Source organism: Dromiciops gliroides, chromosome 4 (genome assembly GCF_019393635.1).
Source record: "Dromiciops gliroides isolate mDroGli1 chromosome 4, mDroGli1.pri, whole genome shotgun sequence".
Taxonomy (NCBI): domain Eukaryota; kingdom Metazoa; phylum Chordata; class Mammalia; order Microbiotheria; family Microbiotheriidae; genus Dromiciops; species Dromiciops gliroides.
In genome coordinates, this window is record NC_057864.1 from 34,385,474 (window position 1) to 34,399,983 (window position 14,510).

At 52.3% G+C, this 14,510-nt stretch overlaps 1 protein-coding gene across 3 annotated transcripts in view; it reads right to left on the bottom strand.

Annotated features, from left to right (window-relative positions):
• CFAP57 (cilia and flagella associated protein 57) overlaps positions 1-14,469 on the bottom strand; it is a 47,394-nt gene extending 32,925 nt beyond the window's left edge. For all 3 annotated transcript variants that reach the window (XM_044004543.1, XM_044004542.1, XM_044004541.1), the window contains exons 1-5: positions 14,363-14,469; positions 14,036-14,219; positions 9,812-10,128; positions 6,535-6,821; positions 1,730-1,937 (exon numbers count right to left, since the gene is read on the bottom strand). In XM_044004543.1, the coding sequence (XP_043860478.1) occupies positions 1,730-1,937; positions 6,535-6,821; positions 9,812-10,128; positions 14,036-14,192 (969 nt within the window). In that variant the 5' untranslated portion in view covers positions 14,193-14,219; positions 14,363-14,469. The remainder of the gene's footprint in view (positions 1-1,729; positions 1,938-6,534; positions 6,822-9,811; positions 10,129-14,035; positions 14,220-14,362) is intronic.
• Positions 14,470-14,510: the final 41 nt, after the last annotated feature.

Consider the following 14,510-nt stretch of genomic DNA (forward strand, 5'->3'; position numbering starts at 1 on the left):
AGAACAGAAAACAAATCCTCTTAAATCACCAGCATTTCTGTATATTACCAAAAAACCTAGTAGGAAGAGATGGAAATTCCATGAGAATAATGACAGAATAAAATACTTGTGAATGTATCTACCAAGACACACGTGGAAACTACCTGTGGGAACTACAAAACAATCTCTACAGAAATAAAAACAAACCAAAATAATTGGAAAAATATTAAATGCTTATGATGATAATTAAACCCATAGAAGTAAGGGAGTACAGAGAGAAGAGAAGTCGGCCCTGAACAGAGCCTTGAAGGACAGGCAAAGTTAGAGAGAGTGACCCGGATGAAGATCCAGCAAAAGAGACTGAGGAGTGAGTGGTCAGGGAGGCAGGAGGAGAACCAGCAAAGAGCAGTGTCCCAGGACATCCTGGAGGAAAGGGCGCTCAGCAGCATCAAAGGTGCATGTGGGCTGAGATGGTAACTGAATGCATGGGGGCTGATTCCAGTGGCAGCAAGTGGGGTTGAGGGCCCAGACCAGACCCTTGAGGGGAACCCACAGGGCATGACCCGGATGAAGTTCCAGCCGGGAGGGAACTGGGCCATAAAAACTAACAGAGGAGAAAGTGTCCGGGAGGTGAGGGTGACCGACAGTGTCCAGGCTGCTGAGGATCTAGAAGAGGCCATCAGATCTGGTGATGCTGGAGAGGGCGGGTTCAGCTGAATGACGAGGTCCTCGGTGGGAAGGCTGGAGGAGAGATGGCCCGGCTGCACTGATGAGGGCGGGGCAGGGCAGGGGACAGTGTCGTCCCACCTCTCTCCCCTGGGCTGCTCCCAGGGATGCACTTCAGAAGCAGCAATGATGCTCGGCGTTGTGCCCTCCTCCTCCAGACTGCGCCTGTTACCTGCTGCCTTGCCACCTTTCTTGTACGTTCCCCTCCAAATCCTATCGCCCCCAGATGTGGCTCTCGGGATGGGATTGGGCTGTGCTGGTCTTGTACTGCAGCCTCTTCTTCTTCACATTTAGCACCCGTTTTGTTTGTACTATTTTTTTTTTTTTTTTTGGTGAGGCAATTGGGGTTAAATGACTTGCCTAGGGTCACACAGCTAGTAAGTGTGTGTCAAGTGTCTGAGGCCAACTTTGAACTCAGGTGCTCCTGAATCCAGGGCCGGTGCTCTCTCTACTGTGCCACCTAGCTGCCCCTTGTTTGTACTTTTTATGTGACTGTGTGTGCCTGCCAGTAGAGTGTAAGCTCTCTGAAGGCAGGGACTGCCTCCCCGACTCCGCATGTAGTAGGTGCCTAATAGATGCTCATTGAAGATCCATCCTCCTTCGGCCCACAGGTAATGAGCACACCCTCGTCTGTGGGGCAGAGCTTGGTAGAACCTTCCAGAACCCAGGAGGACTTTGGAGCCGCAAGTTTCTGTCCTCGATGTACGCTGTGAGCATGGCCCTCCTCTTACCGCTTCCATTTCCCCGGAGTACTGCGGGCTCATCCCACCACGACTTGGCTCCATCTTCAGGTCAGCCTGGGCTTTTAGGCCTCCTTCTTTCTGGCTCCCTGTCCTCTGGCCCCGACTGGCTCCCTCCCTACATATGACGACACTAAACCTGGCCACCCTTGCTAGGACACGGTGGTCCTCTGCCGCCATCTCTCAGCAGCTGTCTCCTCCGAGGCTCACCAGATCCAGACCTAACTGCCAAGGTGGATCCTAGGGGCCTCCTTCTCCTGCCCATGCCCCAGCCCTCTCCTTACCCGGATCTCCCGGCTCTCCCGGTAGGCGTCTTTCTCCTCCATCTTCTCATAGAGCAGGACTCTGCCCAGCCCCGCAGAACATGCAAAGCCCTTTGAGTAGGCAGCAATCGCAGACACCTTTGGCATCAAATTCTGGCTCTCACTCTTCTCCACAAAGAGCTGCTCACTGGACATGTCAGGAGAGCTCGGTGCTGGGAATTCAATGAGGCTACAAAAGGAAAAAAACACATCACATGAATCCACAGGAAGAGCCTCAATGGAGCTGAGAATACTGGTGGGGAGAAGGAACCCACCCCATGGCTGCTGGACAGCAGCCTCTATCTGTCCTCCCTGAGACTAGGTCGGATGGAGATGGAGTTTCAGAAACCCAAGCCCCGAAGTACCACTGACCCAGCACCAAACACTTCCCAGGACATAAGCCGTCAGAATAAAAGAGAGGCAGGGGGTTACCATCTTGTGCCCTGGCATCATCCGAGGCCCTCTTGGTCTCTGGTAGGGAAATCAGAAGAGTCTGGGATGAGAGGGGAAGCAGAGGGGTAACTTGCCACAAGGGAGGGCTCACGAGCTGTTATGGGAGCAGGCTGGGGCTCTGGAGAGAGATGGGTGTGGGAAGGTGAACAAGCTGTCTGTTGTCTCCACCAAGAGAACAAGAAGAAAATGCTAACAACACAGCCGGAGGCATGGACCCTGGGAAGAGAAGAAGCCCATTCCCTGGATGCTCCCCTGCCTAGGAGGGCAGTCCTGCTAGGAGGCCTGTGCGCTGACCCCACTCCAACAGCTTTTGGGAAAGGAGATTTCTCTGCTTTTGCACAAACAAAACTAATGTAACCAAGATTATAAGGAAAGCAGAAAACTGGGAAAGAATTTTTCAAATAAGTATCTCTGATAAAGGCTGCAGTTCTCAAATAGAGAACTGCACCAAATTTATAAAAATACAAGTCATTCCCCAATTGATAAATGGTCAAAGGATATGAACAGGCAGTTTTCAGACAAAGAAATCAAAGCTATCTACAATCAAAAGAAAAAATGCTCTAAATCACTATTTTGTTTGTTTGTTTGTTTTTTAAGTGAGGCAATTGGGGTTAAGTGACTTGCCCAGGGTCACACAGCTAGTAAGTGTTAAACGTCTGAGGCCAGATCTGAACTCAGGTACTCCTGACTCCAGGGCCGGTGCTCTATCCACTGCGCCACCTAGCTGCCCCTCTAAATCACTATTGATCAGAGAAATGCAAATTAAAATAACTCTGAGGTATCACCTCATACCTATCAGAGTGGCTAATATAATAAAAAGGGAAAATGTTGGATGTTGAAGGGGATGTGGGAAAACTGGGATGCTAGTCCACTGTTGGTGAAGTTATGAACTCATCCAACCATTCTGGAGAACAATTTGGAATTATACCTCTGCTACATTTATATCCCAAAGACATCCACCAAAAGAGAAAAAGACTTATTTGTACAAAAATATTTATAGCACCTTTTTTTTGTGGTGGCTAAGAATTGGAAATTAAAGGGATGGCCATCAATTGGGGAATGGTTAAATAAACTGTGGCATATGATGGTGGTAGAGTGCTATTGAGCTATAGAAGTGACAAACAGGATGATTTCAGAAAGGCCTGGAAGATCTGAATGAACTGATGTACAGTGAAGTGAGCAAAACCAGAACATTGTGCACAGTGACAGCAATATTGTTCAATGAGAAACTGTGAAAGACTTAACTATTCTCAGCAGTACAATGATCCAAGGCAATCCCAAAGGACTAATGACGAAGCAGACTATCTACCTCCAGAGAAAGAACTGCTATTGACTGAATACAGACTGAAGCATGCTATCTTTCACTTTCTTTCACCTTTTTCTTTTATGCAAGTTTTCTTGTACAAAATGACTGATATGGTAATGTTTTACATAATTGCACATATATAACCCATATCTGATTACTTATTGCCTCAGGGAGGGATGGGGAAGGAGGGATAGAATTTGGAACTCAGAACTTTAAATGAAAATGTTTATTATTATTATTATTATTTTTAGTGAGGCAATTGGGGTTAAGTGACTTGGCCAGGGTCACACAGCTAGTAAGTGTTAAGTGTCTGAGGCCGGATTTGAACTCAGGTCCTCCTGAATCCAGGGCTGGTGCTCTATCCACTGCACCACCTAGCCGCCCCTGACTAGCAATCTTGGAGACAAGGGGATGGTAAAGACCAAATGAATATCCTCAGTCTTTGCTGAGGAAGAAATGGAAGATCAATCAGGTTGTGTTCTCAAGGGCTGCCCTGAGGTGGACAGCTGAGGTGCTCCTGCCGGGCCCAGCAGGGGACAAACTGCGAAGAGGCCAGGGTGGGCTGGACACAGGAACAGACCTCCCGTCCATCGATTCTGCCTCAAAGGAAGGGGCCGCCTGGGGAGGCGGTGAGTTCCTGCTCTGTGGCGGGGACTTGTGCAGATGTTGGCCAGCCCCTTGTGAAGCATGTGACAGCAGGGATTCTGAACCTGGGTCTGGGAACTGATGCCCTTTGAAATCCTCTGCATTTAATTCTGTACATTTATTTACAGGCACGATTCTGAGAAGGGGTCCACAGGCTTTGCTGACTGCCCAAAGGAGCGAGGGAGTCTCCCCCCCACACACACACTCTCTCCCCTGACAAGACGACCCATCTCCCCAGTCTGGGGAGTTTCACTGGATTTCCCAGGAAGGTCCCTGGGACACTCTCCATCATCTTCTCCACTTCCTGGTTTCCACGGCTTCAAGTCTCACCTCCTGGAGGAAGCCTGTGCCGACCCCTCTTCATGCTAATCCCTTCCCTCTGTTGGATATTTCCCATTGATCCTACGGAACACTCGTAGATTTTGAGCTCTGAGAAGGACGGCTGGTTGTTACCTTTCTTTGTGGTGCCAGCACTGGGCATGGTGCCTGGTGCATCACAGTCAACATGAGCAGAAGTTTCCTGACCGCCCGACCCCAGTTCAGCAGCCCTGCCTGAGAGTCTGGCTTGGACTAGAAGGCAGAAGGAGGCCCAAAACAAAGCCTGGTCAATTGCTTGTGGTTTCAGCAGAGCCTCAGGCCAGTATCCACAGCAATGGGACCCCACAAGATGTAGAGATTCCTCTTCAGTCCAGAGGAAAAAGAAACGGACTCCTTGTTGGACACGGGGGCCGGGAGTCCTTTGACCTGCCTCTCTGAGCCTGTTTCTCCATCTGTCGGATGGTGGCTGCGGCAGGGACTTTGAGCAGGTCCAGTAAGACCTCAAGGTACAATTAATGTCAGCCGTCCAACCCTTTTGAATGAGATTATTTTTGTCTCCTCATCTTTGGCTCAGAATGTCCTGAGGACTAGTCCTGTTGCAGAGGGAAGCAGACTGCCTGGGACGAGGCTCCCCGTTCTGGGAGGTCTTTCAGCAGAGGCCGGCCCGGATCACTGTTTGTCAGGGGAAGGGTTCAGGTGGTGGATGCTGAGCACAGTTCTGTGCCTCCCTAAGCCCCCAACGTCATGGCATTAACGCCAGCCTTCCCCTGCACCCCCATCTTCAGAATCTGTGGCTTCCTGCAAAGCCTCAGTGCCCCCACCCTTGCCCTAAGTCTTCCCTGATCTCCCCAGTGATTAACTCTCTCTCCCAGCACCATTGTCATTGTGCTTTAGCTACCCATTCAGATCGTGATACTGAGGTATCGGGGGGCACACCCTGATTGGCAGACTGCTTCTCAGGAGCAAGGGCCCATCTGCCCTGTGGGTGAGCCCAGCCCTTTGCCCATCACCAGCCTGGCCCAAGAATGGGTATCTCAGAGTGTAAGCTCTCTGAGGGGCACAGACCCTTTCTGTCACTGTCACTCGAGTGCCCAGCACAGGGGGCACTTCATAAATGGGCCAGTCCTTCCAGCTCTAGGTATTGGTCCCCCGATACTCCACGAGGGGCAGATCAATTTTGAACTGAAATACCCATTAGCAACAGAGCCCAGGGAATGGGATTCACAGAAAGGGTCACTGTGCTGCTGGACCGGGCATCCTGCAGGGGTGTGATGCAGGGCAGGCTGGCTGGTTTCACATGGAAGGCTCAGGGAGATGGCAAAGGGAGGCGACCGAGAGAACGGCAGGGACAAAGGATGCTGCTGCCCTGGCCTGGAGCAAAATGAGGGTGCGGGACCCACGGTCTGGAAGATCCAGTCAGAGAGACGCCTGTCAGCAGGGTCCCCGACAGAATAAGGACACTTGTACCTCAAGGGGCCTGGCAGGACTGAATCTGGGACAGACCAGAGGAAATCCCACCCCTACAAGTGCTAGTAAACCTAAGGAATCCATGCGTCCAGATGACACACGCTTTAGAGAGTTTCAAAGTGATACCTCCCCTCAGCATGGGGCTTCACAGCTACCCTCCCCCACCTCTTCACTGTGCCCCAGCCCATGTAGCTCCTTCTCCAGCCTCTGCGTCTTTGCCCAAGCTGTGCCAATGCCCGGTATGCTTTTCATTCCTTATCCTGCCTCCCTTTGGGCCTCAGCTCTCACATCACTTTCATGAGGCCTTTCTCCATCCTTCCAGTCAAGGGTGCTCTGACGCCGGCCACAATCACTGCCTCTGTCTGGCAGCTGCTTCTCTGTTTCCCCTAGAAGGTGATGAGAGCCTAGAGGGTGGTGACTGCCTCCCCTGGGTCTCTGTGTCCCTGGCGCTTAGCGCACGGTTGTGGATGAGCTACACCAGGTGAGGTTCCTTACCAGCCCTGCCTGACAGCCCCATCGCCCTCACCCCCTGAAGCTGAGACAGCTGGGGCCGGGGCTGCAGAGAGGCCGGAGGGAAGCCCTGGGGAGGGGCCGTTACCTCTCGGACTCCTGCATCACCTCCAACTGCTTGGTCTCGCTGATCGCTTCCTTACACACGATGCTTGTCTCCCAGCGCTGATCTCCAGACTCAAACAGGAAGAGCTTGCCCATGTCGGTGCCCACAATAATCCGGTCTTCGGAGATCCAGGCATGGGCCAGGTAGTTCTGGGGCTCTCCCCGCTGGAAATTGGTCTGTTTCAATGCCCCTTCAGCATAGCGGAAAAGCTTAAAGATTCCATTTCCAGTGACACAAATCTGAGTGTTATCTTGGGGATTGAAGCTCACCTGCAAGAGGGAAAAACATTAAGCCAGTTTTCTCACATGTATCCAAAAGCAAACGTCTTCTGTCTGCAAACAGCCAGAGCTGCTTCCCATTGCCCAAGATGCCCCATGTGTCGCAGGGAAGCAGCCCCTGCTCTTCCCATGCCTCCAACAGGGGAAGTGCATCGACAGAAAGAATCCACCAGCCGACTGACCAGCAGAGCCACGAGGGTCACTGAAGCCCCCAGGGGATGCCAGCTTGGGCGTGCCTTCTGATCTGGCTGACTCCTTGGTCTAGTCAAAGGCTCTTGAGGTTGGCTGACCCCAGCAAACTGGTGCCCACCGAGTATGGACACAGAGCGAGTTCTGGTGTTAGTCAAGCCTGGGGGGAGATCGGGAACTTGCCTTCCAATCCCAGTCAAATTTTAGATATGGGTTTTTTGTTTGTTTGTTTGTTTTTTGGTGAAGCAACTGGGGATAAGTGACTTGCCTGGGGTCACACAGCTAGTAAGTGTCAAATGTCTGAGGTCAGATTTGAACTCAGATCCTCCTGATTCCAGGGCCAGTGCTCTATCCACTGTGCCACCTAGCTGCCCCAAGATATGGGTTTTATAAAGGGAGGGTGAATAAGCCCCTGGGAAAGGGCACGGAAAGCTGGGGGTGCTGGCTTGACGGTGCCCCTGATCTAACAGGGGATTCCAGGTCAAATCTTGGTAATAAAGACTACAGTGGGAGGCGACCTGGGGTGGGGAACTGGCCACAGGGGTGCCAGGGCTGGTCACTCATTGGCCTCATTCTGCAGAGCTGGTCATAGCAAGCAGCTGCCCGAGGCGCTCAACAGATTCCAGGTAGAGGCAGGAGGGGTGGGGGGCTCCCCCTCCCCCTCAGAGAGCTACAAGCAGAGGCCGAGGCACCATCTGCCCACCAAGGGACAATGGGCACTTCTTTGTGGGTGTGAGGTAAACCCGAGGATCCCAAGCTCCCTTCTGACGCTCTGGTTCTGTTCCCTGTCAGTGACAGGATTCTCACTGAATAGAAAAGGGCCTGGCCTTCCTGACCTCCAGTTTGTAATAGACCCTCAAGTCCCTAACCCTAACTCTGGAAGCTGGGCCTACACCACGTGAGGTCCTGGGTTCAAGTCTCCATTTAAAGATGGGCCCTATGAGATTTGTGACAGCTGGCATTTGCTGATCATATTGTCAATGGTCCTTTGCCTGCTTGCAGGAAGGACAGTGGTGGGACCACACAAATTAGGCTGTGCATTTCCTAGACTCCTGGGCTCAGAGGGGTCTACGCACAGCCTGGAAACTTCCAGGAGAGACCGAAGAAGGATGGGGTAGGCAACAAGGTCCAATCTGCAGAGGGGGCAAATCAGGAAGTAAGAGTGAGCGCTGGGGTGGGCAGAGGGTCTGCTAGGTCAGAAGAGAGGCGATGAGAACAAGGGCATGGGCAGCTGCAGGGTGGGCTGCCCACCCTCTATCAGAGACTGAAGCCAGAGGAGAGAACACTGGGAATGAAGATGGAAGGAAAGGAGGGAGATGATGGTCAAAGGCCTCTATTGTCAACTAAAAAGGGCAGTGAGGCCCTCCCCTTCACTGACTGGGAGCGAGAATGGGGCAGGACGTTTAGATCAGCTTGTGGGGTGTCTGATAAAGAGTTAATCAGGGCCTATGGCCAAAAGGGTCAGGAGCACCCCATGCGAATGCCCTAGTGAGGGGCTCTCAATCACCTCCACCCAAAGGTCCCAGCCTGGCTAGGATCAGGGGATGCCCAAGTCCCTGACCACTCATTGGTCAGCAAACACTGACCATGCTGTTCTTGGTAATTGGGTGACAAATGAGGCAATTCCTGCCCTCCTGGGCACTAACTAGCTCTGCACCAAACAGAAGTAGCATTTGAGGGGTACAGGACTAATAACTGGGGGAATCAGGAAAGGCCTTGACAAGGAGCTGGCACTTAGTGGTTCCAGAGGCAGAGGTGGGGAGAGTGAGCACTTGGGGACACACCCAGATGGGCAGAAGCAAACAGGTCAGTCTGGCTGCTGAGGACAGACTGTGCTGGGGCGCAGGGTCACCTGCTGAACCTGCAGAGAACCGCACAAGCCGGATGTGCAAGGCTTCCGACACCAGCCAGAGGAGTCTCCACTTCTGCAGGGGATGGGCCTTTGTGAAGCATCCTACAGAGCAAGGGAAGCCTGAAGGGAAGGCTTAATGTGGACCAGCATGTTCCCGGGAGCCCCTGTGTGGGTGCCAAGGGACTGGCTGTAAAGGGGGCCTGGCTAAGCCACCCTGAGGCACATCGATGCACAATGCTTGGCACGGGCACTGGTGCTAAGGGGACAGATATGGGCACTGGGTCCTTTTTGTGGAGGAGCCACAGACTGGCCCCCTGGTCCCTGGGCCTGTGACTGGGCTGGGAAGGGCTGCCCTCTCAGAAGGCATCTCAGAGACGCAGGAGGGTCCTGCCCCGACTCTGCGACTTGAGGGCAGACCCCGTTCATCCCTTTGGGAAGACCTCGGACATGAACTCTATTTCAGTCATTTCCCAGGCTGTGTCCGGCTCCTGAGGGCAGGACTCCCCCAGAGAGGACGGTGCAGGGGTGACAGGAGGCTCGTGTTGGCACGGTAAGCAGTCGCAGCCTGCCCCCCCCACCCCCCACCCCAGCGCACACTGTGCAGTTTGCAAAGCCCTTTCTAGCCACAGCTCAAGTCTTCCTAATGACTGGGCCGGGGAAGGAGAGTCAGGCTCCAGTTCTCCTGCCTCTTCTGGGGGATTGCTCCCTGGCAAGGTCCTGGCAGCTCTAGGCATGTCGACAATCCCATGATCCCACACTCCTTTTCCTCCCCTGAAGCCCCCAGAGTTGTACCTCTCCTATGTACTTACTGGGCAGGAGGCACACACGTCAGCTGGGCAGCTCTGCTAGCATTGGCCTGGGTGCCCAGCTGGCCTGGACAGGTCATGTGCACACACCCATGCCCACCTCTTGGGCATTCCCGTGGGCACAGCCACGTTACCTGGTAGATCGGGTTGTTCTGAGTGTCAGTCCTAACAATCGCCATCACTTTCTGCTTCTCCCACATCCAGTAGATGAGGTTGGACTCGGGGGCTCCTGTCTGGGCCACAAGATACTTGGAGTCTGGAGAGAAGGCTAAGCTCACGAATTTCTGAACCACAAAGTCAAAGTTGCTGAGGACTTTCCGCTTCCTGCAAGGCACTGAGGACAGCTCGTAGATGGTGATTGCGGCTCGGTCTTGCACGGTCTCTGAAATGGCCAGGTAGCGCCGGTTGGGGCTGATGGCCAAGGCAAGCATTCCCTGACTCTTCTCTGAGCCTGCAAGCGGAGGGAAATGCATGTGGGCCACAGAGCCACGGAGCCATGGGTGGATGTGGTGCATTTTTCATTCATTCACTCAGTAGGTCATACAGCAATTATTAGTCACGATGGACTGACCAAGGATAAACAGGGGATGATCTGTGTGTCCCTTTTCATTTATTTATTTATTTATTTTGGGGTGAGGCAATTGGGGTTAAGTGACTTGCCCAGGGTTACACAGCTAGTAAGTGTCAACGGTCTGAGGCCTGATTTGAACTTGGGTCCTCCTGAATCCAGGACCAGTGCTCTATCCACTGTGCCACCTAGCTGCCCCTGTGTGTCCCCTCTTAACCCTATCATTATCTTTTTTGTTTGTTTGTTTGTTTTTTTAATTTTTGCAGGGCAATGAGGGTTAAGTGACTTGCCCAGGGTCACACAGCTAGTTAAGTGTCAAGTGTCTGAGGCTGGATTTGAATTTGGGTACTCCTGAATCCAAGGCCAGTGCTTTATCCACTGCGCCACCTAGCTGCCCCCAACCCTATCATTATCAAGGGCCACAGAGGGAGTCTAATAAGATGGAAGGCCGGGGAGTGGCTATGTCAAGTCTTGATGATCTTAAAAGAAGAATGGAGAAAGATAGGAAGAGGAGTACACTGGGGGGAGGGTGAGGAGTTAGGAGAAATTCCCTCCTGTAATTTGGGGTGCACAAGTAGACATCTATACAAAGAGGGATTGGGGGAAGTGGCTGATGTTTGAACCTCAGACACAACTAAGTACAAACAAGCTACAGACAAGATAATTTGGAGATGGAAGACATCAGAATTCAGGAGAACTGGGAAATGCTCCTTGTACAAGGTAGGCTTTTCACTGAGGGATGTGCAGGATTCCATTTTAGTAAATGTGGAACACGTGATATGTGGCTGGATTGTGTTGGAGGCCTTGAACGTTGTGGCAAGGAGTCTGAGCTGTAACTGGTATGCAAGAGGGTGTTGCCAAGGGTTTTGAGCCAAGGAAAGACTTAACAAGTTGTGTGAATGGGGAAAATTAATTTGAGCTCTCTCTACCTCCCTCCAAATGGCTTTGTATTTTCTCACCTGCGTCTATGTGGTTTCCCCAGTGGGATGTGGATTTTACTGGCATCATCTTCTGGCATGGTGCCATGAATGTAGGCAGCATTTCAGTAACTGTGTGTTGAACTGAACTGTTTGGATTAGGAAGGATGGATCAGAGAGAGGTGGGGAGGCCTGTCTGGAAGCCCGAGTCAGCCAGGGCCTAGCCTGCGCTGGTGGTGCTGGAGAGAGGCACCAAAGCTAGGGGTGGTGCAACAGCAGGAGAGGGGGAGGGAAGGACAAGGGAGGAATTGAGAGCAGGCACTGAAACAAGGGGCTGCTGTGGGGGGAAGGGACAGGTGAAGTCGGGCTGGTGGGGAGTGTGTGAGTGTATGTGTGCATGCATGTGTGTGTGTGGTCCTATAGACAGCTGGTGATGAGGTTCTGGGCCCTGGGAGAGGTCAGAGCCACAGGTATCACTCTGGGAAAGCACAAAGAGAGAAGGAGGCCAACAACAGACCTCTGGGCCACCTCACGGTCAGGCTGAGAAGGAATTGGAGGAAACTCTAAAAAGCCACTTTAAGAGCACGATTCCAGAAGCCACGGGAAGAAGGATATTGGAAAGAAGGTGGTCGTCAGCATCCAGGGATCCCCGTGCCTCTCTGACAGTGGGTGTCCCCCGAGGCTCCATGCCAGCCCTCTTGTAGCTTCTCTCTGCAGAGGATTCTGCCCTCCCCTCTCTCCTCAGCCTCAGTCCTGTATCTCCCAGTACCTCTGGGACACCTCAGACTCAGCATGACCCAAACTGAACCCCTTCTCTTCTTCCCTGCTCCCAAGTCTCCTTTTACTATCCATCCTTGACGTCACCCTTGATGGCTCACTTGTCTGCCCTTCAGTCAGGTATGGTTTCTCCACTGCCACCTGGCCCATACAAACGCATCAAAGACAGTGCCCAAAGGGCAGGCCTCTCCCATCCTCTCATCATCGCTCCGGCAGTATTACCCCAAAGACCAGATCTGACAATGTCATCGCTCTCCCAAGCCCGGGGCTGCCCTTGGTTCCGCTCTTAATGCCCTTCCTTGATGGTTCCTTTCCACCTCTCCAGGCTTTCTACTCCTGAAGTCCCAACTAAAATTCCTCCTTCTACAGGAAACTTTCCCCAGCCCCTCTTCCTTCCAGTGTCTTCCCTCTGTTGATTATTTCCTATTGATCCTGTATGTAGCTTGCTTTATGTATATTTGTTTGCATGTTATCTCCCCATTAGACTGTAAGCTCCTTGAAGGCGAGGACCTGCCATTTGCCTCTTTTTTGTATTCCCAGTGCTTACCACAGTGCCTGGCACACAGCAGGTGCTTAATAAACGTTTAATGAACTGATTGAATTTGACTCCTCTCCACACATTCTGAAGGTTCAGTTAATTAAGCATATGTGCTTACTAGACAGGACAGCCAGGTGGCGCCATAGTGCACAGAGAGCTGGGCCTGGCCTCAGGAAGACTCATATTCCCAAGTTCAAATCCAGCCTCAGACACTTCTTAGCTCCGTGACCCTGGGCAAGTCACTTCACCTTGTTTGCCTCAGTTTCCTCATCTGTAAAATGATCCGGAGAAAGAAATGGCACACCACTCCAGTATCTCTGCCAAGAAAACCTCCAATGGGGTCATGAAGAGTTGAACACGACTGAAAATGACTCCACAACAAGGGTGCTTAATAAATGTTTAATGAACTACATTGAATTGGCCTCCTCTCCACCAGCTGTGCTGCTACAGCTCATACACGACATCTCAGGGTCTCTGCACTGGCCATTTCCATGCCTGGGATGCTCTCTTGTCACCTCTACCTCCTAACTTCCTTGGCTTCCTTGGAGACAGCAAATCCTACATTTGAAAGGAAGCCTTTCCTAGTCCCTCCAGCTGCTAGTGCCCCATGAAATCACCTCCAACCTAATCTGCACCTATCTCGTATGTACTTGGCTATTCGCATGTTATCTTCCCCTTCAGCTTCTGCCTTTCTTTGCACCCCTGCACTGAGCACAGGACTTGGCACATCAGGATTTTAGATCTTTTTCTGTTTGCTGATCCAATTTATTTTATTGATACAACCTTGATGTGTTTTAAACCCCATGATTTAAGGAAGGGAAGCCCTAGGTACCCACAAAGCTCTAACAATTTGGCCAATCCAAGATCCACAGCTTCTCTAAGTGAGGAGTCCACCTTCTCCCCTGACTCCAAGGGGAGGCACATCCAAGCACCATCCCTGGGGATTTTGGCTGCAGGTGGACTGGGGGCTATTCCAGAGAGGAGGGTGAGTGGAGAGGGGTTACTTTTTTGTAGTTCTGTCCTTGCAAAAACCAAAGCTTTAAATGGAAGGTCTGTACCAGGGTGGATGGGAGTCTGAGGAGGAGAATGCTAGGCTCCAGCACCCCCAAAATGGGAGGGGCTTGGCACCAAGGATACAGGCTATCCTAATAATAAGGCTAGTAGGATGAGGACTGTGAAAAGGCACATGAGGTTGGTTCTTAAAGATCTCTGAGAGTCCATAGTAATGGAGAAAGACGCAGGAAGAGAAGCTACATCGGGAGAGAAGACCTGAGTTCAGATCCTCCCTCAAACCTTACCAGCTATAGGACCCCGAGAGCCACTTATCCCGTCTGCTCCAGTTTACCAATCTGTAAAATGGGGCAATCATAGCACCTACTTCCCACAAGGAGATAATGCTTGCAAAGTTCTTCAGAAATGCAAACGTCATTCAGTGTGAGGTGAGGTCTGTGTGTTGGGGGTGGGGGGTGTAAGAGCAGAGCCTCGAAGCGGGAGGAGAATATTGGGCGAACAAGGGGAAGGGGGCTGCCTCAGTTTCCCCGCCCTCCCGCAGCGGTACCTGGGATGAACTTCTGCCACTTCTGGTCCACATTGTACTTCACGCAGTGGTTCCCACACGGGAAGATGATGATCTGCTCGTCGAAGAAGCAGAGGTTATTGGCGACGCGGGCGCAGAGCCCGAAGATGTGCTGGGCCTGGGCCACCACAGTGGACATGGCGCCGCCGGGAGGGGGAAGCAGCGGCTGCGGAGGGAGAGAGAGTGACCATGACCCCTGACCTGTGACCCCACCGTCCCACGGGCTGGGACACCCGATCCTTCGGAGTTAGGTCACCCCGGCCCCACTCCCCTGTCCCTGACCTATGGCCTCATGGGGCCCCTCCGCACCTGGCCTCAGTCACTTCTCTCTCTTTTTTTCTCTCCTTTCTCTTTACACACACACTCTGTCTCCTTTTTCTTTGGCTTGGCTTCTCTCAGGGAACCTCTGCGTTCCCACGGCAACGGTAAACAGGAAGAGACGGGTCCTCCTGTCGGA